The following is a 23,550-nucleotide window of genomic DNA, read 5'->3' on the forward strand; positions in this document are numbered from 1 at the left end:
GCATGGCAGGGCAATATTTTGGGGTTTAGGTTAATGTAGTGTGGGCTGTGGGAAAGAGACTGAAACGGAGAAGGGGGATACATTTCCTTTGGAGAAACAATCTGCGTGTAATTATGTATGTGCTGATTGTGTGCAGAGGAAGCGTGTACCCAGAATTAGGGGCTTTGGTGATGTTGCATGGATTGTGTATGTGTGTTTGTGAGCCATTTGTTTTACAGACGAGGGAAGGATGTGGATGAAGGGGAAGTTTCCTCCTCTCACAGACTTTACCGAGACAGGCAGGCAGGGCTGCAGCTGTGGGATCCTTTGATTAGCGCAACATCTGGGACACAAATACGCATACGAGCAGGGGTCTTCCCTCGATCACCCAGTTGAGCGACAGATACTGCCGTGTCTAAGCTGGCTGCTGTTCCCAGCCTCGCAGCATATTCGTACAGTGAAAATCTGATTATGTTTCATGCAGGCATGTTCATTTAAGTCGAGTGTGACTTTCGAGCTGTCAAAAGTCATACAAAGACAAGGTTGCGAGAAAACTCCAGTAGTGAGGGAAGGGTTAACTAAACTCTTTCTCTTTCCTTCATATGAGCAAAGAGGGGTGTGACTTTCTATCTGGACACCAGCCACCATCCCTCCCCCTCATCCTTTCATCACTCCTCTCTCCCTACCTCTCCCCTCCCTCTCTGTGCCTTTCTGCCTGTGCACGTCAGTCGAACTACCAACGCAGCGGTAACAGCAGAAGGGAAATGCTCAGGAAGGACGCTTGAACACAATGAGGCGCTGCAGCAGCAGTAGCAGTAGCAGCAACACTGCAGTCTCAGTGCCAGTTTTCCCTTCTGCTCTGTTCTGCAGACAGGGAGGGCAGCTAGCCTGCTAGCCTCAGCTGCACCACAGCTTCCTCTGCAGTGGGCACGGGGTTCTGCCAGCAGACAAGAGGGGCCCTTTACATCTCTGTGGGCCCTCTTTTACAGCCTTACCAAGAGGAAGAGGAACTAACCCATCCCATTTTTTCCCCCTCTCTCCCTCAACCTCCTTCTCTGTGTCTCTCTGTGTCTGTGTCACTCCTTGTCGGCCGTGGCGCTGCTCTTCCCGCAGGTGTTCTTGAAGGAGGCCCTGGAGCAAAGGCTGGAGAAGGAAAGGGAAGAGGTGCGGCGCAGGGCTGGCATGGTGATCCGCGCCCACATCCTGAGCTATGTGGCAAGGTGAGTGGTGGGAGTGTGGAGGTGGGGGGAAGATGGATGATTGAGTGGCAGAGACAGTTGTCAGTGTTTGTTTTGTAGTACAACCTGCGTGTATAGGAGCGCAGGGCGGGGGGGGGATTAAGTGCATTTGTGGAATCATTTGCACATTTGTTTACCTCTGTATGTGCGCCTGTGTGTGGATGTGTGTTAAGTGGGCTTAAACCTTGCTGACTTGGCGATGGCCAGCGATTACCACAGTGTTGAAATTGTAGATAGGAAGCCGTTTTCGGGCATGCAGAACCGTGTACGTGCACTGTTTTAAAGTTTCTACCTTAGAAAGCCTTGTAGATTGAAAGGTAAACTCATAAACTGATGAACTGAGACTGCAGAATAGCCCAAACAGTGTGAATTTTTCTGGTCACTTTAGTACTATCTTTAGATCTTTTTACGTTTATTTCTTTAAGATGAACATTTATTTTAAAAGTCTGATGAAAGAAAAGATTCCTATCAAAGGGAGGACACATGGTTAAGAGTGCGCTGGCTTTCATTGAAATTACACAACATCCCGATGATTCCCTGCAATCTAATGAAGTATTAACCCACTTGTGCCGCTGTCCTGTAGCTTCAAAGATGAGGAATTGCATGATTTCAACACCCTTTCAAGGAAAAAAAGGCCCAAACCGTCATCTTTCAAGTTATAAATGGCTATCCCTGAATTACTACATCTCTAATGATGTTCATGATAATTAGACTGCTCTGAAAAAGACAGTTTTCTGAGCATAACAGAGATGTCATTTATTCCTACACTATCAGAAGTGCACTTCTTCTTAAGCAAATCTATGTAAATCTGTCTTCAGCCTAAGCAACAAGTTCTTCGCCTGTCCACTCCGCCTGACTGGCAGAACATCCATCACCGTGGTGGTTTAAGAAGCTGCATTCATAGACACCCAGGGGCATCTAGCCGTACTCCACCTGCGTGCTGCCATATACAGTATAACGTTACATACAGTCCTCTGAAAGGCTCCACTGGGAGACTATAATGGGACTGATGACAGCATTCAGGTTCTGGGTTTGCTTCCCCTTAGAGACATTCATACTAAAGAAGAGCTTTGAAAAGTTCCCCTAATACACAAGTAAAGCCTTTGTATTATTACGTGTAACTTTATCTTCAGTCAGGGTCCATCCTGAGACCTGATAAAGGCCATGAAGTGATTACCGTGGAGGCTAGGTCGGACTAAGGGTCAGAGAGTCGGAGCAGTGTGTGTGGTCCTGAGAAAGTCACGTGTATTTGTGCGTGTTTATATGTGTGTGTTTTCAATGCATGTATTGTGTGTGGGTGATGGGGCTTAGTCAGAGGGCTAAACAGAGCAGCCCACACCACCACAATGGAAGAGCACAAGCTCGTCAGACTCTAAACATTGCACAGTTCACAACTAGCTTTTTTACCAGTGTGTTTGTTTGAACAGAGAATAGCAGCGGGCGTTAGGAGGAGGCCATGTAGGGCTGTCCAGCTTTACAAATATGTTTGAGGCGAGGCACAAAGTTCCTCAGTGAAGCTGGATTAAATATGATTTTTATGCCGATTATGAATGTCAATTTTTGATTTCGTCCTCAGGAAACAGTATAAGAGGGCTCTGTCCAGCATCGTCACCATCCAGAAGAACTACCGCGCTCACTTTTGGAGACGCGTCTTTCTGCGCCTGCGCTTGGCTGCCATTGTCCTGCAGAAACATCACAGAGGCCAGCTGGCCCGAGCCCTGTATCGACAGCTCAAAGAGGAGAAGCAGAAGCGAGAGGAGGAGGAGAGGAGGAGGAGAGAAGAGGAAGAGGAGCGGAGGCGAGTAGAGGAGGAGAAGAAGAGGATGGAGGAAAGGAGGAAGCAGGAGGAAGAGGAGGAGGAGGAAGAGAGGAGGAAGAAGGAGGAGGAGGAGGAGAAACGGAAGCTAGCCGAAGAGGAGCTGAAGAGGAGGGCAGAGGAGGAGGAGTTGATGAAGAAGGAGGAGCAAAGACTGATTAAGGAGAAAGAGGAAAAGCAGAAATTAGCAGAAAACGGGGAAAAGACAAGGTACAATGCCCTGTGTTTACCGCAGTCTGTGTATGGGTATGTTGTGATGGCAGCTGGTGCAGGTGACACCATCTTTTGGAGAATCGGCCACAAAGGCAGTTTTGAGCCCTTTAGCAGGCATTTATGTCTCTGCCGAAACTTTACAGGTGTGCCATCACAATTAAGGTCGAGAATTCAGATGGGTTTGGTTGGTTCACGCGTAGAGCGACCATTGCGATTGGCTCTGGACAGACGCTTTTTTAAGCTCCGGCTTTTTCCCAGTGGTTGTGAAAAAGCAGGGAAAGGCTGTCATCGCGGGGTGAAGTGCAGGTTAATCTGTCAACATCTCATGCCGCCTACACCACGCTAAACAGGGAGAATTGAGAGGCAACATATAGTCAGGAGCTACGCGGAGATTCTGATGTTAAGCGATGTAGTACTCATGAGACTCACAAGAATAATGTGGCTCAGAAACAGATGTGCAGATCTATGTATGCATTAACACACAAAACAGCGCCTGAAATAACAGCTTTAACTGTTACTGGAATAGAAAAATGCTAAATTTTGTGATTCGTCAGGAATTTCCAGGAGTAGCCAAGTCATCTGTCAAGTCATTTTCTTTCTTCATTTCATGACTAACGTATTCATATTTTATTTTTAGGAACTCACTCATGAACGGTGCTTGTCAAAAGGTAATTTCAGTTTGTCTTCCAATGTCAAAAATAAAGAATGCCCATGAATGCATTCACATAAATAACACAATTCTGCACTTTCTTTACTTGTGTGGTCGATAGAAGGAGCTGTCCCAGACTCTGTCCAGCAGCCACACGTCTGAGGAGGAGAGCCGTCAGATGGAGGAGATCCTGCGGCTCGAGAGGGAGATCGAGCGTCTGCACAAGCAGCAGGAAGACAGCGTGTCGCTTCTTGGGGACGTCTCACGTGAGGAGCTGCGTCAGATGAGGGATGCCGAGATCTACAGACTGGAAAAGGAGGCTTCTCGTGTGGCTACTGAATTCTTGGAACTGCTGGACTTTGGTGGTTTGGAGCCATCCCTCTCGAGCGAGGAGAACCTCCACGACCCAGCTGAATCTACCGCACCTCTAGCTGAAGAGGAGGTGGATGAGGGTTTCCACGCGGAGGATGAGCGCATCGCTTTGCCTGACTTCCCACCTCCAGCTGCAGTTCCTCTTGATAAGGAAATATTCCAAAGTATTCCCCCTCCTCCGCCTGCCTTTGCAGGAGGATTAGTGGTCTCCTCCTCATCAGCCTCCCCTGCAGCAGGAAAGCTAAGCCAAGATACCCCCAATGGACTGAGTCATGCCCCTGTCCTCACAGACTCCCAAATCCCTCCACCTCCTCCACTGGTTACTAATGGAGAAAAGCGGCCACGCCAGAGGGCCTCAGACTTTGAGCCTGTAAATGAAGAGCCAACTCACACGAACCTGCCAGACGTAGAGTCAGACTATGACCAGGAAGAGTTTGAGGAGGCCCATGGGAGTTCAGGTGCTAGCACTAACGATGGCCATATCACAGATGAGGAGGTGCTGCGAAAATCCTCATGCACTCAGAACAGCCTGGACTCCTTCAGAGGCAGCTCGGACTCGGTGAGAAATAACAACATGGGGTCACTGAATTTTCTGTTTCCATATCCGGTCTAACTTAAGCCATTGTTCTCCAGTACACCGAAACCCACCTAGATTTCCTCAGCGCTTATTATACTTCCTCGTGTTGCCTCAAGAGAGATTGTCTTAAAGTCGGTTAGAAAATGCATTTCTGCAAGGCTGCGTCTTATCAAAAGGCTTGTTTAAGAATCGCTGAGCAGCAATGCTGAAAATGTTTGTTTTGGCTCTGCTGACAAGCATGTGAATCTGCACTCAGCGACCCAACACTGTGAGATCAGCAAAATGTCAAAGGGGAAGAAGGATGGGTGCATGTAATGGCACGTGTGTGTTTGTGTGGGTGGATGTGTGTGAGCCAAGTTTAAAGGAGAGTGGCAGCACCGTGGCTACAAAGTCAGACAGATTTTAGGCCCTTAAAGTGCAAAATAACAGCTCGACTTCACCATCAGAAAAATTAAAAAACGAAATTAACTTAAATTGTTGCTATAAATTTCTGCCTTTGTGGATTTTTTTTGAAGTAATTATTACTTTAAGATTTCAGTTTAAAAGTCTGTCTAATCTATTCAAATGCTGATGTCTTTTTTTTGCAGTTCATTGACAGCGATGAGGACAATGATGGATATGTTGACACAGATGAAGAAGTTTGTAATGGCAGAGTGAATCTGCTGAACGGCACCGGGCCTCCATATTTCCATGGCTACCTCTACATGAAGAGTGAGTAGACCTAATAAAAACACGACACTGACCAGCAGGCATGCACATTGTCTTTGTGCAGCTTTAATGTCCATTTTGTGAGTTTTCTTGAAGGCTCTTTTTGTATTTTACGCATTTGTTTTCCGCTGATGTTTTCAGGTTTATGTGAGGGCTGTGAAGTTTAACTCACTGAGGGAGCTTTTCATGCGTTGTGTTTTTGGGATGCATCTTTCTGTGTGCACAAAGTTGTGCGATCTCCATCTGTCGTAGAGAGATTTCACAGTAAACAAAATAAATTATCATCCTTTTCTCACCTCTCAGGTGGTTTGATGATCCCGTGGCGCCGTCGCTGGTGCGTCCTGAAAGACGAAACTTTCATGTGGTTCCGCGCAAAGCAGGACTCCCTCAAATCTGGCTGGCTTTACAAGAAAGGAGGAGGAATGTCGACTTTGTCTCGGCGCAACTGGAAGATGCGCTGGTTCGTTCTGCGCGAGTCGAAGCTCATGTATTTCGAGAATGACAGCGAAGAGAAGCTGAAAGGCACCATCGACATCCGTGCAGCCAAGTAAGACTCAGTTCCCTGTTTTTTGATTTGTTTATTTTTTAGCTTTGATTGAACTCATTGTTACCAGCTTGAAACAAACATAGCCACATGCAGTAATGGTTTATTCTTTTTGTTTGTGCAGGGAAATAGTGGACAATCACGAGAAGGAAAATGCACTGAATATCGTAACTGAGGAGAGGACGTACCACATCTACGCAGAGTCTCCTGAAGATGCCAGGTACATCACATCCACAGATTTCTCAGAACAAACTGCAGCTATTTTGTAAATAGTGTTTTCCTTTCACCTCTAAAATTGATGTGTAGAAATAAAGTTCCCCCTTGTGGTTGCCAGTGGAAGTTCACGGTGTCATTTTCAATTACACTTTTGCTGACTTTTGCTTTTCGAACTCCCTCTGACCCATTTAGCGGTTGGTTTAATGTGCTGAGTCGGGTCCACAGCGCCAGTCCGGAGCAGCTCATGGAGATGCACCACGAACAGGCCAACCCAAAGAATGCAGTGGTTAGTGCTGTTTTACCTCTCTCCTGCCTGGGCCCCAGCCTCAACTCCGTATTTCTGCAACAGTGAAGAAGCATGAAATTGAATCGCATAGCAGTCCAGTTCTGGCTCATATAGTAATCTAAACTGAAGAAGAAAAGTGCACATACCACCATCCATTTCTTTGGTCCTAAAAGATTGCTAGATTTAAAAACATATATTTTTATATAAAGATGATTATACTCCTGTAGTAATGACACATTTTTTGACAATTATTGCCATTAACACCATTTTTCCCTGTCCAGGGCACATTAGATGTTGGCTTGATTGATTCTGTTTGTGCGTCAGACAACCCAGACAGGTAAGAAATGAGCAATTTTCCCCAACACCTGCCTGATTGCATATATGTATTAAAACCCTGGCCTGTGGTCCCACAGCAGATACATGAGTAACAAAAACAAGGACAAAAAAACCCAATTTTGCTATGTTTTCTTTCCCAGACCAAACTCGTTTGTGATCATCACGGCTAACAGAGTGATCCACTGCAACACAGACACGCCCGAGGAGATGCACCACTGGATAGGCCTGCTGCAAAAATCTAAGGGAGACTCTAGGGTTGATGGACAGGAATTTATAGTCAGAGGTAAGAGGATTTTGATATTGGATTTAATCTATCTAAATAAGATAAGATAAGATTATTTGCCATTTGTACACATCCACATGTGCAGAGCTTAGAGTCAAAGCTAAAGTCACAAGACCCCCAGTAAAAAAGTAGAAATATGAAAATTTAAATATACAGAGAGACTGCACATCTTATTGTAATATATATTACACTTTTATCACATTTTTTTAGGTGGTCCTCCTTTGTTATTTGCCATCAGTTTGACTATGGAAGTGTGTTGTGTGTATGATCAAACTGCCCACTCTGCTGCGTCTCAAACTGTATGCTGGTTGTTTTGGTCTGAGGAGGTTGTGACCTGGACAATGGCGGGCTCTGATGATGCGTTGTGCTTCACTGATGGAAGATCAGTCCTGACAGCCCTCTTATATGTGCTGGTTTAACAGCTGTGCGCTACGTGATTGTCTGGTGAACAGAATATTGAAGGTATTACAACTCAGCCGTCATTTCTTATTTTACCCCCACAGGCTGGCTCCATAAAGAGATGAAGTCTGGAGCCAAAAGCACTTCTCTGAAGCTGAAGAAGCGCTGGTTTGTTCTCACCACTAACTCTCTGGACTATTACAAGTCATCGGAGCGTAGTGCTTCCAAACTGGGAACACTGGTCCTCAACAGCCTCTGCTCCGTGGTGCAGCCAGATGAGAAAGTCTTCAAGGACACTGGTCAGTTAAACTTACTTCAGTGTCATCTTAATAAATTAATGCTTATAGAAACATAAGTTATCCTTGGGTCCTAAGCTTTAACACTTAAGAAAATATATAAACCCCAATGTGCACAATTTAGCCTTTATGGTTTATTTACTGAAACTTTGTTGTCTTGTGCATGATTATCTTTCCTTCTCACCCAGGTTACTGGAATATAATCGTCCATGGGCGTAAACACTCTTATCGGCTTTACACCAAAATGCTGAATGAAGCCATGAGGTGGGCGAATGCCATACAGGCTGCCATAGACAGCAAAGTTCCCATTGAAACTCCAACACAGCAACTCATCAGAGACATCAAGGTATTTACTGTTTTCCCCCATTTTGACTACAGACTACATCACATTTCATTGACATTTTTGTAAATCAAACTTTTTTCAGTCATGCAAACCTCTGGCAAGGACACACTCTGTAATAAAGTGAGGTACTTGTACTCACTATCTGTGTGCTGTGATCTTCTCTTGGCCTAAGTTTTTCCTGCTTCAGTACTTGTTTGAGTCTCTTTTTCATACATACACTTGGCCATGTACTCGATTTACCGCAGTGATAGTCTGCATCATCGCCGTTATTGCTGCTCTATTATTTTCTTATCAAGCGTAAACTTTCTTTTATGTAAGAAAAATCGATGATTTGAAAGGTAAGATTACTAATCTGCTCCTCTGTCTTACCAGGAGAGCAGTTTGAACGTGGAGGCAGTGGAGCAGACATACTGGAGGAACCCTATCCTGAGATATACCCAGCATCCTTTGCACTCCCCTCTTCTACCTCTGCCTTATGGAGACGTCAGCATCCACTGTAAGTGCGCTGTCCTGTAGCTGCTGCATACAAACTATTGCAGTCGATGAATTTGCTTGTCGAGAATCAGGAAATTTTAAATATTCAGTGCTGAGCAGTTTTTGGTTGAAAAATGTACCTTTATTCATGGATTTTTAAAATTTAAATTGTTGTATATTTCTTCAGTAAGTAGCAGAATCTGCCACAATATCTATTTTAGGATATAAAGCAGTTTTTTTTCTTGCAAATCTTGCACATTAATTTAGACTTTAAATACATTAAAACTATTCAAACGTGCTCAGTTGTAAAATAACTGGTTACTTAAGGTAACTGAGCAAGTTCAGTATCGAGGCTGAAGGTTAACTTTACCCATTTCTGTCTCCCTCAGTGCAAAAAGAAAAGGGTTACACCAGCCTGCAGGATGAGGCCCTGAAGATTTTCAACTCGCTGCAGGAGATGGAGGCTGTGTCTGACCCTGTGCCAATCATCCAGGGAATCCTGCAGACCTGTCAAGACTTGAGGCCATTAAGGGATGAGGTTTACTGTCAGCTGATCAAGCAAACCAATCATGTCCCGCACCCAAACAGTCCTGCCAATCGCGCCCACTGGCATCTCTTGACCTGTATGAGCTGCACCTTCTTGCCCAGCCGAGGCATCCTACGCTACCTCAAGTTTCACCTGAAACGGTATGGGCATGTTCCAGGGAGAAAAAATTAACACCTGGTTGCAAACCATCCAGCCGTGACAGCATGACTGATATTGTTTTTATTTTATGAGTGCTTATGTGTGTGGGTGTTCATGTTAAAATGTGGTGCTGGAGACACGTATTTTCTTGGGAAAAACCACCAAGAAGGTTGTTTTGAGTTCATGTGTCTTCTGATTTTGTAAAGGAGATGAGTGTCACAGTAAGGAGAGATATGTCTGGAGTTGAGATCAAAATAATAATAATAATAATAATAAATTTTATTTATGAGCGCCTTTCAAGTCACCCAAGGACACTTTACAATAGGATAAAACACTTAGTAAAACAATGGCAGAATAAGAACAATAAAATAAAGCACAAGATAAAATGAACAAACAGTGGATTCACAGTGAATATGCAGATTTGAACAGATGAGTTTTGAGTTGGGATTTAAACTGGGGGAGAGAACCAATATTTCTTATTTCAGGGGGCAGAGAATTCCACAGCCTGGGAGCAGAGCAGCTGAAAGCTCTGCTTCCCATGGTGGTGAGGCGGAAGGAAGGTACAGTAAGCTGGACAGAAGAAGAAGAACGAAGTGAACGGGCAGAACAAGTGGTGGTTAACAGGTCAGAAAGGTAAGAAGGAGCGAGGTTATGAAGGGCCTTGAAGGTGAGCAGAAGAAGTTTGAAAATTATCCGGAATTTCACAGGGAGCCAGTGAAGTTCCTGAAGAACAGGGGTGATGTGCTGGTAGGAGGGGGTTCTGGTGATAATGCGAGCAGCAGAGTTCTGAACCAGTTGAAGCTTATGGAGGGATTTTTGGGGGAGACCATGCAGAAGAGAATTGCAGTAGTCAATACGGGAGGTAACAAGACTATGTACAAGAATGGACGTAGACTGGGTGGAAAGAGAAGGAAGCAATCTGTTAATGTTACGTAGATGGAAGTAGGCAGAACGGGTGAGGTTATTGATGTGTGATTTATAAGAAAGTGTGCTGTCTAGGATGACACCAAGGCTCTTAACCTGAGGAGAAGGGAAAACTGTGGAGTTATCGATGGTGAGTGAGAAATGGTTTGCCTTCAAAAGGTTGGATTTGGTGCCAATAAGGAGGATCTCAGTTTTATCCTCATTGAGCTTTAGAAAATTAGAGGTAAACCAGGATTTTACCTCGGATAGACATTCTGTAAGGGAAGAAGGTGGGAGGGAGGAATCAGGTTTGCAAGAGAGATATAACTGGGTGTCATCAGCAAAACAGTGAAACTGAAGATCAAATTTGCGGAAGATGGTACCTAGAGGGAGGATGTATATTATAAAGAGAAGAGGGCCTAAAACTGAGCCTTGGGGTACACCAGAGGTGACGGGGAATAGGCGAGAGCGGAATGATCTTAGTTGAATAAACTGGGAACGGTCGAGGAGATATGATTGAAACCAGGCGAGGGGTGTGTCAGAGATGCCGAGAGAGGAAAGTCTGCTTAGAAGGACAGAGTGAGAAATGGTGTCAAAGGCAGAGCTCAGATCTAAAAGGACGAGAATGGTGAGAAGACCAGAGTCAGCTCCGATTAAGAGATCGTTAGTGACTTTAAGTAGAGCAGTTTCGGTACTGTGACATGAGCGAAAACCAGATTGAAATCTCTCATAGATGTTATTATTAACCAGGTGTAAATGAAGTTGAGCTGCAACCACTTTTTCGAGTATCTTAGAAATGAAGGGTAGATTGGAAATCGGACGGAGGTTGTTAAAGTTGTTAGGATCTAAAGAAGGTTTTTTCAGTATAGGAGTGACTAGAGCAGTCTTCAATAAGGAGGGAACGATACCGGTGGTGAGAGAAGAGTGAATGATAGCACAGATGAGTGGGAGTAAAGAAGAGAGGCAGGATTTCACAAGTCCCGTGGGCATGGGGTCAAGATGACATGTGGCAGGCTTTGATTTACATATTAACTCGGAAATATCAGATAAATCAGGAAGATGAAAAGTGGAAAACGGCTCAAAAAGGAGAAAAGGTTCTGGAGAGGGCGTAGACACAACATTCGATCTGAGTTGCTGGTGGATGTTATCGATTTTCGTAGTCCAGAACAGCATCAAGGAGTTGCATATTTCAGAGGAATAGAAGTGCGGTGGTAAAGCGTTGGGGGGTTGAATTAGTTTGTTGAAAACTGAAAACAGAGTCCTAGCATTACCCTCATAAGAACTGATAATACCAGAGTAGAAGCTTTGTTTGGCCTTGTTAATGGAGTCTTTATACTGAAGTACATGGTATTTATAGATTTCTGAATCAACAGTTAAACCAGATTTCTTATATTTACGCTCTAGCTGCCGAGCTTTGGCCTACAGAGCTCAGAGGTCAGAGGTAAACCAGGGAGCAGAGCGAGTGAAGGAAACAGAGTGGGTTTTTACAGGAGCCAGAGAATCAAGGACAGTGCGTAGACAATTATTATAATATAACAACAAATCATCAGGAGTAGAATAGAAGTCCGGAATCTGAACATTGTCCAAACTGGTAGTGAGAATGTCCATATCAATGTTCTTGATGTTGCGGGTCCAGTTAGGCCCATAGTTGGACTTAAGATAAAAAATGTAAAAGTTATAGGGCCTTCGGAGCTGACTGCCTGTCCTGCAGACTTTATACTCCCTATATTAAGTATCTCTTTGTGGTTTCTAAACATGTAAAATTTTCCATCATGGATGTGGCTCAGTTAACCTCAATGGGAAGATGTACTTTGGCTGAAACTTATTGTTCGCTCTCTTTTTCTGTTTCCTCAGGATTAAGGAGCTGTTCCCAGGCACAGAAATCGAAATGTTTGCCCATTTCATTGGTGAGTCTCTGAAGAAGACTAAGACCAGAGAATTTGTTCCTTCCCAAGAGGAAATTATTGCACTGCTTAACAGACAGGAAATGACCACCGCAGTCTACTGCCATGGGGGAGGCTCCTGCAAGATTTCTATTAACTCCCACACCACTGCTGGAGAGGTGAGCGATCTGCAGTTGCAACATAGAAATTTTTAAAGGTTTCTCTGCAAGCCGGCGCTGGGATTTTTTTTTTTTTACCTTAGCATGCACAGCAGGGGAAAGAGCCATACTAATGTGCCCTAAAGGCGTGGTTTTAATTTTGTCTTTTATTGTTCAGGTGGTGGAGAAGCTAATCAGAGGTCTGGCAATGGAGGACAGCAGGAACATGTTTGCCCTCTTTGAGCACAACAACAGTGTTGACAAAGCGGTGGAAAGCAGGGTCCTTGTCGCTGATGTTTTAGCTAAATTTGAAAGGTATGTTTTACACCACATGGATACATTTTTAACAGATAATATGTTTTATCATGCAAACACTTTAAGAGGTACATAAACATTTATGTCCAGGACATGATGAGAAGAAAAGAAGATATTGCAGTGATAGATAAAAACAGATGTGAAAGTGATAGTTTTATGCGTTCTTCCTCAGACTGGCTGGCAGTGAGGAAGCCCAGGATGAAGGCCAATGGAAACTATATTTCAAACTCTACTGTTTCTTGGATGTGGAAAGCATGCCAAAGGAAGGAGTAGAGTTTGCATTCATGTTTGAGCAGGTATGCTTAACCATTCATATTCTAGTTTATTTAAGAGAAAATCAAGTGCATAGTTTGCATCATTGTGTTTTTTCGTCTTCCTTCAGGCCCACGAGAGTTTAACCAGGGGTCACTTCCCTGCCCGTGAAGAGACCCTGCAGCACCTTGCCGCTCTCCGCCTACAGTTTCTGTATGGAGACAAAACAAGAGTCACGTGGAACCTGGAAAACGTCTACCCCGTGGGTCGCCTGCGCAATCGCATCTTACAGTTTACCAAGGTGGGTGGAGCCTCGGGGTCAGGCCAAACTTTGGAGCGTCGGAGGACCAGTTTCCTCGATGGGACGCTGCGTCGCGGGCTGAAGACGGGCTCCATGAAGAAGCAGCGCATGGAGGAGGAGCAGATGCTGGAGATGTGGATAAAGGAGGAGATGTCTGCAACCAGGGCGAGCATCATGGAGAAATGGTCCCGCCTCAACGGTTTGGACCAGCACCAGGCTATGCTCAAATATATGACTATCATCAAAGAGTGGCCTGGATATGGATCCACACTGTTTGATGTTGAGGTAAGCTTAAATCTTAAACCGCATTGCTGTCAGTAATGGACCAGTCCGAGTTTTTATTCCCTGCATTATTACTTCCGATACATTAACAATGGGACCCTGTAGATGCTAAGTATTGATCGAGCGCTTTCTTTCTCTTAAAATCTAAAATTTGTTCACTTCACTATGTGAAATGATTTCTTTGAAGTTGAAAACTGAAGTGTGATTAATCGCCCTGCTACTGCTTTTCCTACATCATCATAATTAATGTTTCTCCAGCAGGAACACTGACATTGACCTGTTACATTGTTTCAGCTCGTAAAAAAAAAAGCCTTAACATCTGCAACTAAAACCTGAACGTACATTTAGAAATAGAAGTGAAAGTCCTGTAAATTTAGAAATGCAAATTTCACATATTTGGACTCATGTGACGCAAAACCTTCAACCTCTGGGTGAAATTCCTTCATTTGAACCTTTCATTCAACCCCAACCTCATCTGAAGTGGACTTTTCTGTTTGATTTGTCTTCCATTGGCAGTGCAAAGAAGGAGGATTTCCACATGATCTGTGGTTAAGTGTGAGTGCTGAGAATGTGTCCGTCTACAAACGAGGGGAGCCAAAGCCTCTGGAGACCTTTCCTTATGAACACATCATCTTCTTTGGTGCTCCACAGCCCTGCACCTACAAGATCACTGTGGATGAGAGAGAAATGTTCTTTGAAACCCCGCAGGTACACATGTTTGTCCTCTTTGTTTTCATTAGCGGGAGCTTCTTTTCCAAGAGTGATAAAACATTGTGGCGAGAACAAAAGGGCCACAGTTCCAGACAAAGAGGAGTCGGTTCCCCTTAATTTAAACATTACTTTTTTAGTGCAGCTTTTAAAAATAAATAACTTTCATCTGTATATTGGCAGGTTGGAGAGATCACCAAGATCATGAAAGCTTACATAAACATGATCGTGAAGAAGCGCTGCAGTGTGAAGTCTGTATCCAGTTATGGAACCAGCTGGATCAGGTGATTCCACTGGGCAGGACCACAGCACGCACTCAGCCACCGACACCTGGCAAAGGAAAGGCAACAGAGATTTTGACTTGAGCAGCGTAGCAACACGGGCAATCTCCACTCAGAAAGATTCCTTTCTGCCATGACACAATGTTGATTCTTTACTGCTTGAAGCACATGTGGGAACCATTCAAGCGATGGTGTGCCGCCGCCCTCCGTGCAGTCGCCGAAAATGTCAGCTGATCGCATTTCTCTTTACACTGGTCCTTTCTCACGTTACTTGAAAAGCTATTCAGGTGTCCTTTCACGGATTTATTTTAATGTACAGGCTAATTCGCAGGAGCTCGCGTGCTCTTTCCTCCCAAATTTCATCGCAAAATCGACAGTTCAACTCTCTGATTGCCACTATAGCGCTTTTCTTCCCCATTTAGAGGTCGTAAATGTGTTGCAATGGAAAACAAACACTGACTGAACTGGCACCTTTAAAAGCGGTTATTCTGTTGAATACTGCAATCCGTTGTGATGAATGTTCCCCTAAAATGGAGTTTCCCTCAGGTTATTGTGTAAAATAACTGTCATTCTCCCAGGAAGCAGAAAGTTTAGCCTCTTCACTTTGCCTTGTGGCTATTGTAATAGTTTTAAGAGTAGACGTGGCCTTGCAGGATCATAATATAAAATGGTGAGTTGCAGTTCTAACTGCAGTTTGCCTCGTGTAAGACAAGAACGAGAAATTAAATGTGAATATCAACTGCACCACAGTGTCTATAAACACTGTATTGTCTCATAAGGCGATGATGAATAAATCGGTCATAATATTTGTGCTTCTGTCCTCAAACAGGCACTCTGAGTCGAGCTGATGTCATGTTTGAGCTGAGTGTATGTAAAAGCCAAAGCTGATGTTCGCGGACGTGTTTGACAAAGCATACATGAAAACGCCTTCTCTGATTTTTTTTGTTGTTTGTTTGTTTGTTTGTTTGTTTGTGGGTTTTTAAGCGATGTCAGCAGCCATGTGAGGATGGGTTATTTATTTATTGAAGTGTAAAAATTGTTTGGGAGAAGCGAATTGTGTTCTTGAAATGCAGTGACGCAGTTTTGTAGTAAGTTTCTGTGTCTGTTATTTGTGGACGGAGCGATGCAGAAAAACTGATGTGTTTCAGAAGCGGACGAGCTGTTCATAACTTACTGTTGATTTTTAGCCACTCTGTGTCATGTTTCTCAGCTTCCGCCACTGCTGAAGTAATTGCTGTGTGTGTTGCCCTCAGCACCCAACTCGCTGAGTTTCTGTCTCACTAACCAGAAGACGTTTGCTGCGCTTATGCCATTGTTAAAGAACACAAGTGAATCAAGCTTATGCCAACCTACAGTATAGTTCATGATAGGATGATGCGATCGCAACATATTAAACTTAGTATTTACCTCACATTACATCACTGTCTTCCATAGCTCTCCAATCATACTCACTTTAGGCGCTCTGGTCAGCTGCCGGCGGCCAAACCAGAGATTGATCTTGCCATCGATGATGACTGTATTTCTGAGATTTCTGATTGTTTTGAAGAAGAATCAGAAAATGTTTTATATCAGAATTTAAAGATGCTTTAATAAATTATTGTATTTCAAAAGCTGTTTGAATCTTGTCTTTTATCATATCTACCTGACAACATATTGACATGACAACATTTATACTGTAAGGTAAAGACCCACTCTCTGTGAGTAAACTCTTTCCTGATGGTGGGAGGGAAAAACTCCCTATGAACAGGAGGGAACCTTCAGCAGAACCAGGCTTGGGGAGGGCAGCAAACTGCCATGGCCAGTTGGGGGGGGGGGGGGGGGGGATAAAACAGCACATGGAAATGAAACAAAACACAAACCAAAGAAAAGACGAGACTTTATGACATGAAAATATTGCAAAACGCTACCACATCTCACTTACGGTCCCGCTACAGCATTTTAATCAGGTTGAGCTCAGGACTTTTCTGGGCCATTGCAACACCCTGATCCTTTTCTCTTTCAGCTGTTCTCTTGTGGATTTTTTACTGTGCTTGGGAACATTGTCCTGCTCTGTAGCACACAGATGGCCTCAAATTTGACCCTAGAATACTTTACAGACGAGTTCACGGTCGAATAAATGACTGCAAGGTGCCCAGATGCCGTGGCTGCAAAACACACCCAAATCATCACCATTCCACCATCATGCTTGACAGCTGGTATGAGATGTTTGTGCTGATATGCTGTATTTGGTTTTCAAGTAACGTGGTGCTGTGCATTATGACCAGTCATCTCCACTTTAATCTCGTCTGTTTTGAAGGCATTGCGCCAGAAGTCTTGTGGTCTGTTCAGATGCAACTTTGCAAAGCTAAGCTGTGGTGCCATGTGCTTTTAAAAGAGAGGATACTTTCTCCTGGCATCCTTCCAGACAAGCCATACTTGTTCGGTCTTTTTCCAATTGTATTGCCATGAACTTTAAAATTTAACATGCTAACCGAGGCCTGTCAAGTCGGAGATGTAGCTCTTAGGATTTTTGCAGTTTCTTTGAGGATTACACAGTCTGATCTTGGAGTGACTTTAGTGGCACCGGAAGATTGGCAATCGTCTTGAACATTTTCCACTTGAGAATAACATTTTGTAGAATGATGAACTTTAAATTGCTTGGAAATGGTCTAATAACCTTCCCCAGATTGCTACTCTAAGATCAATACTGATTTCTTTCCTGCTTCCACTGTGTTAATACACACCTGAGAGCAGCAAACTGCCAAAAGTAATGCTTTTATAGAGGTGCTCACACTTGCTGGTGATCAGCTAATCCTTAGTAGAACCTGATAGATAGATGGGACTGCTGCTGGTTGGTAGTGCTGGGGTCAGTAAAGTCGTATTAAAGTCCGTAATTATACACCATAAATTATTTTCTGCTTGTATTTTTGTTTTATAAACTCAAATCTGCAAAGTTTTAAAAGATAAGGGAAGACAGGAAATACTTTATTTATCCCAATGACAGCGAAATCACGGTGTTACAATAGCAGAATAGCTTGGAAAGGCACAAAATTAATCTAAAGAAGATAGAAAACACAACAAAACCCCAATAAAGCTCACTAAAACGTCAATATTATACGATAAGAAGCTTGAATCTAGAATGAATGCAAGCATTGTGGTGCGAGGTGGTAAAGATTTTCCATGTCTGTCAGATACGGAGTATAAATAATATAAGTGGGGGTTTTTTTTTCTGGTATGTGCTGAGTCTCAGAGAGCTAATGAGCACAGTGCGTCCTTACTCTCCGCTCTCCCTCCCAATAATAAAACATGTTTTTCAATGAGATGTGTCACCCTGCAGCTGCTTGATGACACCAGCGTCAGGAGTTCGTGACGTCACCGCTAGTAAACCAGGGGTTCAGCTTCACTCCTCTCGAGCCTTTCTGTTTTTTCCATGCAGTCCAGCGCTCGTGTCACCATGTACAGCCCGTCCGCCTTTGTTTTTGTCCTAATTTCCTGCGGTATTATTACAGTTACAGCGCAAACACCGACTCCTGCTCCAGCGGACAGTAAGTTTGTTCTTCTTGTATGTGTTAGTGCAGCGCTTTGTTTTGGAGTGCCAGAGACGGGTCAGGAGGCAGTCACATGACATCTACACAGTGGACTTATCGTGATCGTAGAAGCAAATGTAAAGATAATCCTCAGTGGCTTTATACATATTCTTGTAGTATTCACACACACACACAAACACAAAAGAAAAAGTTTCTTTTGCCTGCCTCAGTTAGGCTAACGTTACTTCTTTTGTTGCAGTGATCCTTAATATGTCACAGAAAGTTAAATTCTCTCAGGGTTATATTAGTTTACTTCTTGTAGGTGTGTGTCATAGCTTTTCTCTGTTTCAGCTCCCTGTGCCTTGAAATCCAACACCACTTGTGATGAATGCTTGCAGAATGTGACAGTAAGTTTCCTGCAGTTCAGCCAAAAACATATCCTGTAAATGTTTGCCATAAAAAGGGGAAGTTATAAGATAAAATGTAACTGTTTATGACTGTGTTTGTTGCAGTGCCTGTGGTGCATAACAACCAAAAAATGCATCGAATACCCGGTGAAGAGCATCCTGCCCTCCAACAGCGTTTGTCCACTGAATGATGCACGTTGGGGGCTATGCTGGCGTAAGACTGGCACACACACTTGTTACTATTATTATTTAATGCGTGATGTTTGCATGGGGGAAATATTTTTTTTTACATTGTCCAGGAAAGCTTCTCAGTTGTGATGACTTTCTCATTTTCTTGCTGGATGGTAAAATGAATATATGAGTTTGGACTTTGAGTTCAGTTTGAAGATCTTACTGCAGCTGTAAGTTGTCTGTAAAATACATTTATGACATTTTAGACTTTGAACAAATAAGTGAAAAAAAGCCCAAACTGCAAGATTAACCAGTAAGAAAAATAATTTGTAATGTACCATGTCAGCCAAGAAAGAAAAACTTATAAGTGTGCGTTTTTCCCCTGTTTTGTGGTGCAGGTCTTCTTCATAAATCATAATCATCTTTGAGTAAAATACATTAGCATCTTTTCCACTTAGTAGTTCATTGCTATGTTTACTTAATGATAAGATTTGCTCATGCAAGCTGGCGTTTTTTTTACGCTGTCCTTGTGTCCACGTTTGATTTACAGTCAACTTCCAGATATTGATCATCACCGTGTCAGTGCTGGCTGGTATTATCATCATCGCTATTCTTGTTTGCTGCTTCTGCTGCTGCAAGTGTGAAAAAATTGGGTAAGCATTAAGTCACATGAAGTGCTCACTGTTAAATCTGGATCAAAATGTAAGCAGAAGCAGGAGGAGGAGGACGAGGAGGATGGGAACACAATGGGTTGTTATTCTGTGAGGCTAGGCTGATACGGCTATCTCCAGAAGGCTGCCAGAATTTGTGGCTGCAGTAACTTTGGTCTTTCTGATTTTATAACTGCCTTCAATTTTGTTGCTCTGTAAATGTATAAAGCTAAAAGCAAATGCTCATATTTGATATATAATATAAATGTCTATGTGCAGATACATAAAGGTGGTGAATTGATGTAAACAAAAATGTCTTTTTAATAGGAGAAAGAGAGAAGACATGCAGATGGAGCGACAAACTCGGCTGAGGAAGGACCGCCAGAAAGCGAGGTGAATGTCTGTGGAGTATGTGTTTTAACTTAAATCTTCACGCATATAACACAATTTCAGAGTGTCTGATTAACTGAAACCTTACTACTGTGCCTGACTCAGATGGGCAAAATATTAAGTTCTGTGTAAGGTCTTGAGTAAGTTGATCCATATACTGTAGTATAAAGGACCCAAGGCACGCAAAGGTTTTATTTACAATGTTATTGAATTTTCCTGCTTGTGCAGCTTTCCACCTGCCTCACTCCAGTGCAGCACACAGCTCTCTCATCAACTCCTGGCATCCTGCTCATATAGGGGAGGCATGATTAAGTAATAGAGATCAGCTGTGTGGGTCAGCCTCCTCTGACGCCACACCCTGATAATGATAATGAAATAAATCTAGTTAGGCTCTTTGCTCTTTTGGAGCAAACGCCATCAAAAACCCATGCCAGGTGCTTCACAGCCTTCCCCTGTTTCTTTTTCTTCATGGGCTCCAGGCCAGCAACTGTCTTGTGATGTTGGGCATGCCCAGGACATCTCTACCTTCTCAGGCTCTCTTCTTCCACGGTCCATCGCTCTATCTGTTGCTGCAGGTTGATGTTGCTCATTTTTTATGGCCACTAGAGGCACTAGTCCACGAAAGCTTTTGTAGCTCTCCATGTCTGCTTCGCACAGAAGCAGAGACTCTACATTTTTCATAACTATACAGTTATGAAACATGAAGATTGTTCACAAAGTCTCCCAGATTATTAATTAGTCATCTAAGTCTTAAACCGAATTTAACATTTATCCTTTTGATGGACATGAACATTCACAGGTTATTTGTACAATCAATCTCAACTATCAAGTTTTAGCCATTAAACATAGAATTAATGTTACTTTAGGCTGTAGTATATGTTACCACAAACCTAACCAGTGACTTAAACACTGGCATGTGAAACTTTTAAGGTAATCGTGTGTAAAAATCGAACTCATCCATAAGGAACTAAATGTGTTACGTTATTATGCGGCATAAAATCATTGATGTTACATCAAAAAATAAGAAACATAATGTCACGTGTTTATTGTTGAGATTGAAAATGAATTTAACTTCATTAGATAAACAGCAGGCTGATCTCATTCCCGGGGTGCTGGTTCATTTTGCTCCTGGACACCATGCTGGAAAAGTAAATATTCTGGGAATCCAGCACTACTGTTTGGCTTTGTGTTTCATCACAACTGTTATAATTGAATTAGACAAATTGGACGGTGCCAAAAAAGAGCAAAAAAGATTGACAGGCAGGAAAGGTTTTTTATCTGTGAAAATTTTGCTTTCTACTTCATAAACTAAAATAAGTAAATAAGTGTCATGTGACAGTGTCAGCGTCCTCTGTTGCCTAACAATTTGTCTTTGTTTCCCTCTCAGGAGGTCAGAAATGCAGATGAGGCACGATGAAATCAGGCACAAATACGGTGAGACTAATTCCTTTTTCTGTGTGGCTTAAACGGGTTATGTCTGTGAAGGTTCTCAGTCATCCAGGTCATCGTAGTCAAAGGAGCTTGCAAAGAAAAGCGTCTGGACTTCTTTAAGTTGCTTGAAGACGTTTCACCTCTCATCCGAGAAGCTTCTTCAGTTCTAAGGTCAAATGGTGGAGAGTCCCAGATATAAACCTAGTGGGAGTGACCCCCCACAGAGGGACAAAAGGACCCCCTGATGATCCTCTAATCGCCTGAGCCAAGGTGGGAAACTGGGCGTGGGTCCCAATCAGCCAGAGTTTCGGGTGTGTTCATTGTGAAACCTGGCCCCACCTTATCATGCGAATTCCTGAGGTCAGATGGCCCAGGATGTGAGTGGGCGTTAAGGCGTCTGGGAAGGGATCTCAAAACTGGATTATAGATGGCAGAGAGTTGGTGTCGTAAACCCCCACCTCTGTTCAAAGATGGTCGCTCACAGTGGACATAGATGGCTTCTTTCACTCCTCTTTCAAACCATCTGTCCTCTCTGTCCAAAATGTGAACATTGGCATCCTCGAAAGAGTGTCCTTTATCCTTAAGATGCAGATGGACTGCTGAGTCTTGTCCTGTGGAGGTGGCTCTTCTGTGTTGTGCCATGCGCTTGTGAAGTGGCTGTTTGGTCTCTCCAATGTAGAGGTCTGAGCATTCCTCGCTGCACTGTACAGCATACACCACATTGTTAAGTTTGTGTTTTGGCGTTTTGTCTTTCGGGTGAACCAGTTTCTGTCTGAGCGTGTTGCTGGGTCTGAAATACACTGGGATGTCATGCTTGGAGAAAACTCTCCTGAGTTTCTCTGATACACCGGCTACATAGGGGATGACAATGTTGTTGCGTCTGTCCTTCTTATCCTCCCTCGCTGGTGACCAGACACCAGCGAGGGAGGATAAGAAGATGAGATCCTGAGATCCCTTCCCAGATGCCTTAACGCCCACTCACATCCTGGGCCATCTGACCTCAGGAATTCGCATGATAAGGTGGGGCCAGGTTTCACAATGAACACACCCGAAACTCTGGCTGATTGGGACCCACGCCCAGTTTCCCACCTTGGCTCAGGCGATTAGAGGATCATCAGGGGGTCCTTTTGTCCCTCTGTGGGGGGATACTCCCACTAGGTTTATATCTGGGACTCTCCACCATTTGACCTTAGAACTGAAGAAGCTTCTCGGATGAGAGGTGAAACGTCTTCAAGCAACTTAAAGAAGTCCAGACGCTTTTCTTTGCAAGCTCCTTTGACTTAAACGGGTTATGAAATGTAAATTTTGATTATCAGAGAGGTTTGTTTTGAAAGTGCTCAGTTTGTATGCGCAGTGATCAAACAGCAGCAAAATAGAAAAAAAAATAAACCACAACACTATGATGAGATAGATTAAGGAACAGATAAAGATAATGGAATCTGAGCAGAAGAAAACAAAATGTGAAAATTAAAAAACCCATTTACACAAAGAGGGCGGAAAAAAGCTATCATTGAGTGCCATCTACTGGAGAAATACTGTACTGCACATATTTGATAAACTACAATTCAGTGTCAAAAGACTTAGATTTTAAATCACATTAATGAAATGTAAACCAAACTTCCCTGAATAATTTATATTTTGGACTCAGTTTTATTGATTACACATCCTTCTTTTCAATTATTCTTCTCAGGTATGTCGAAGGATAACCCATACGCCCGTATGGATGATCATTGAGAAGCAGCCGTTCGTTAAGTTGATCCTATTGAAGCCAGTAACACGAAGATACAACCTACAAGGAGCTCATGATAAACTGTGACTGTCTGATTGATTTCAGCGCGACAGTGTTTTCAGAATACTCTTAGCCTGATGCTGCACTGTTTTGCTTGATTAATATTTCTTATGCATTAATTTCAATTTAATTTGAAAAAGCAAGCATCCCCAGTTTAGTTTGTAAAAGTCCAAAGCTGACGAGTGCTGTGGTGCTTCTTCTGTAACAAGCAGTTTCACTTTCATACTACAGTTACAATATTCTCGATTTGACTCATCCATGTCTGCAGCTCAACACTTCTTTTTCTTTAAATAGTTCATGTAACATATTTGTCCTTTTCTCCATTTTTATTGCATTCCAGAATTATTTTCGTTTTTTATTGAACAAAAGAAAATGCATGTTTTTGAACTGCATCTGAATCATCTGCCAATAAAAAATAAATAAATAAATAAAAATCATACTTTTTTTTAGTTGTTTTATTTTTTTCCCTCTGTCTCTCTCACACATGCTCTTTTATGTTTTGGCCTATGAACAAATCAAATTTCTAAATATTTTTAATAAGTTAATTTTCCAAAATATCTCAACTGACAGTGGAAATTAAGCAATCTAAGAATGTTTCAGTTCCTGAGAATAATATTCTGCTCACTTGTTTGGTCTTCTGGTCCAGCCCCACCATGACAATAACAAAACGGATAATACGTTTTGGGGTGATTCATCACTCATTTTTGTA

General features: G+C 43.0%; 2 protein-coding genes across 5 annotated transcripts in view; both read left to right on the plus strand.

Moving 5' to 3' along the window:
* Window positions 1-16,107, plus strand: part of myo10l3 (myosin X, like 3) — a 61,881-nt gene extending 45,774 nt beyond the window's left edge. Inside the window, exons 22-41 of one of the 2 annotated variants that reach the window (XM_080903411.1) lie at window positions 1,093-1,199; window positions 2,794-3,243; window positions 3,884-3,914; window positions 4,017-4,826; window positions 5,432-5,555; window positions 5,856-6,099; window positions 6,221-6,316; window positions 6,505-6,598; window positions 6,880-6,935; window positions 7,075-7,217; window positions 7,721-7,915; window positions 8,101-8,258; window positions 8,628-8,751; window positions 9,119-9,416; window positions 12,172-12,379; window positions 12,537-12,673; window positions 12,846-12,969; window positions 13,056-13,511; window positions 14,025-14,216; window positions 14,400-16,107. In XM_080903411.1, coding sequence (XP_080759537.1) covers window positions 1,093-1,199; window positions 2,794-3,243; window positions 3,884-3,914; window positions 4,017-4,826; window positions 5,432-5,555; window positions 5,856-6,099; window positions 6,221-6,316; window positions 6,505-6,598; window positions 6,880-6,935; window positions 7,075-7,217; window positions 7,721-7,915; window positions 8,101-8,258; window positions 8,628-8,751; window positions 9,119-9,416; window positions 12,172-12,379; window positions 12,537-12,673; window positions 12,846-12,969; window positions 13,056-13,511; window positions 14,025-14,216; window positions 14,400-14,504 — 4,152 coding nt within the window. In that variant the 3' untranslated portion in view covers window positions 14,505-16,107. The remainder of the gene's footprint in view (window positions 1-1,092; window positions 1,200-2,793; window positions 3,244-3,883; window positions 3,915-4,016; window positions 4,827-5,431; window positions 5,556-5,855; window positions 6,100-6,220; window positions 6,317-6,504; window positions 6,599-6,879; window positions 6,936-7,074; window positions 7,218-7,720; window positions 7,916-8,100; window positions 8,259-8,627; window positions 8,752-9,118; window positions 9,417-12,171; window positions 12,380-12,536; window positions 12,674-12,845; window positions 12,970-13,055; window positions 13,512-14,024; window positions 14,217-14,399) is intronic. The other variant, XM_080903412.1, reaches the window with a different exon arrangement.
* A 1,725-nt stretch (window positions 16,108-17,832) lies between these two features.
* Window positions 17,833-23,271, plus strand: pttg1ipb (PTTG1 interacting protein b). Of its 3 annotated transcripts, XR_013974064.1 has the most exons (8): window positions 17,833-18,021; window positions 18,355-18,410; window positions 18,516-18,624; window positions 19,132-19,234; window positions 19,559-19,624; window positions 20,101-20,196; window positions 21,009-21,055; window positions 22,743-23,271. XR_013974064.1 is itself a non-coding variant. In XM_080902724.1 (7 exons), exons 1-7 carry the CDS (start codon window positions 17,907-17,909, stop codon window positions 22,784-22,786), a joined length of 540 nt encoding a protein of 179 aa, XP_080758850.1. In that variant the 5' UTR covers window positions 17,834-17,906; the 3' UTR covers window positions 22,787-23,270. The 3 variants fall into 3 exon arrangements, 1 of the variants encoding a protein (XP_080758850.1); XR_013974063.1 differs by lacking the exon at window positions 20,101-20,196 and having other exon boundaries at window positions 19,559-19,639; XM_080902724.1 differs by lacking the exon at window positions 20,101-20,196 and having other exon boundaries at window positions 17,834-18,021; window positions 22,743-23,270.
* Window positions 23,272-23,550: the final 279 nt, after the last annotated feature.

This window comes from Rhamphochromis sp. 'chilingali' (genome assembly GCF_963969265.1).
Source record: "Rhamphochromis sp. 'chilingali' genome assembly, chromosome: 14".
NCBI classification, from domain to species: Eukaryota; Metazoa; Chordata; class Actinopteri; order Cichliformes; family Cichlidae; genus Rhamphochromis; species Rhamphochromis sp. 'chilingali'.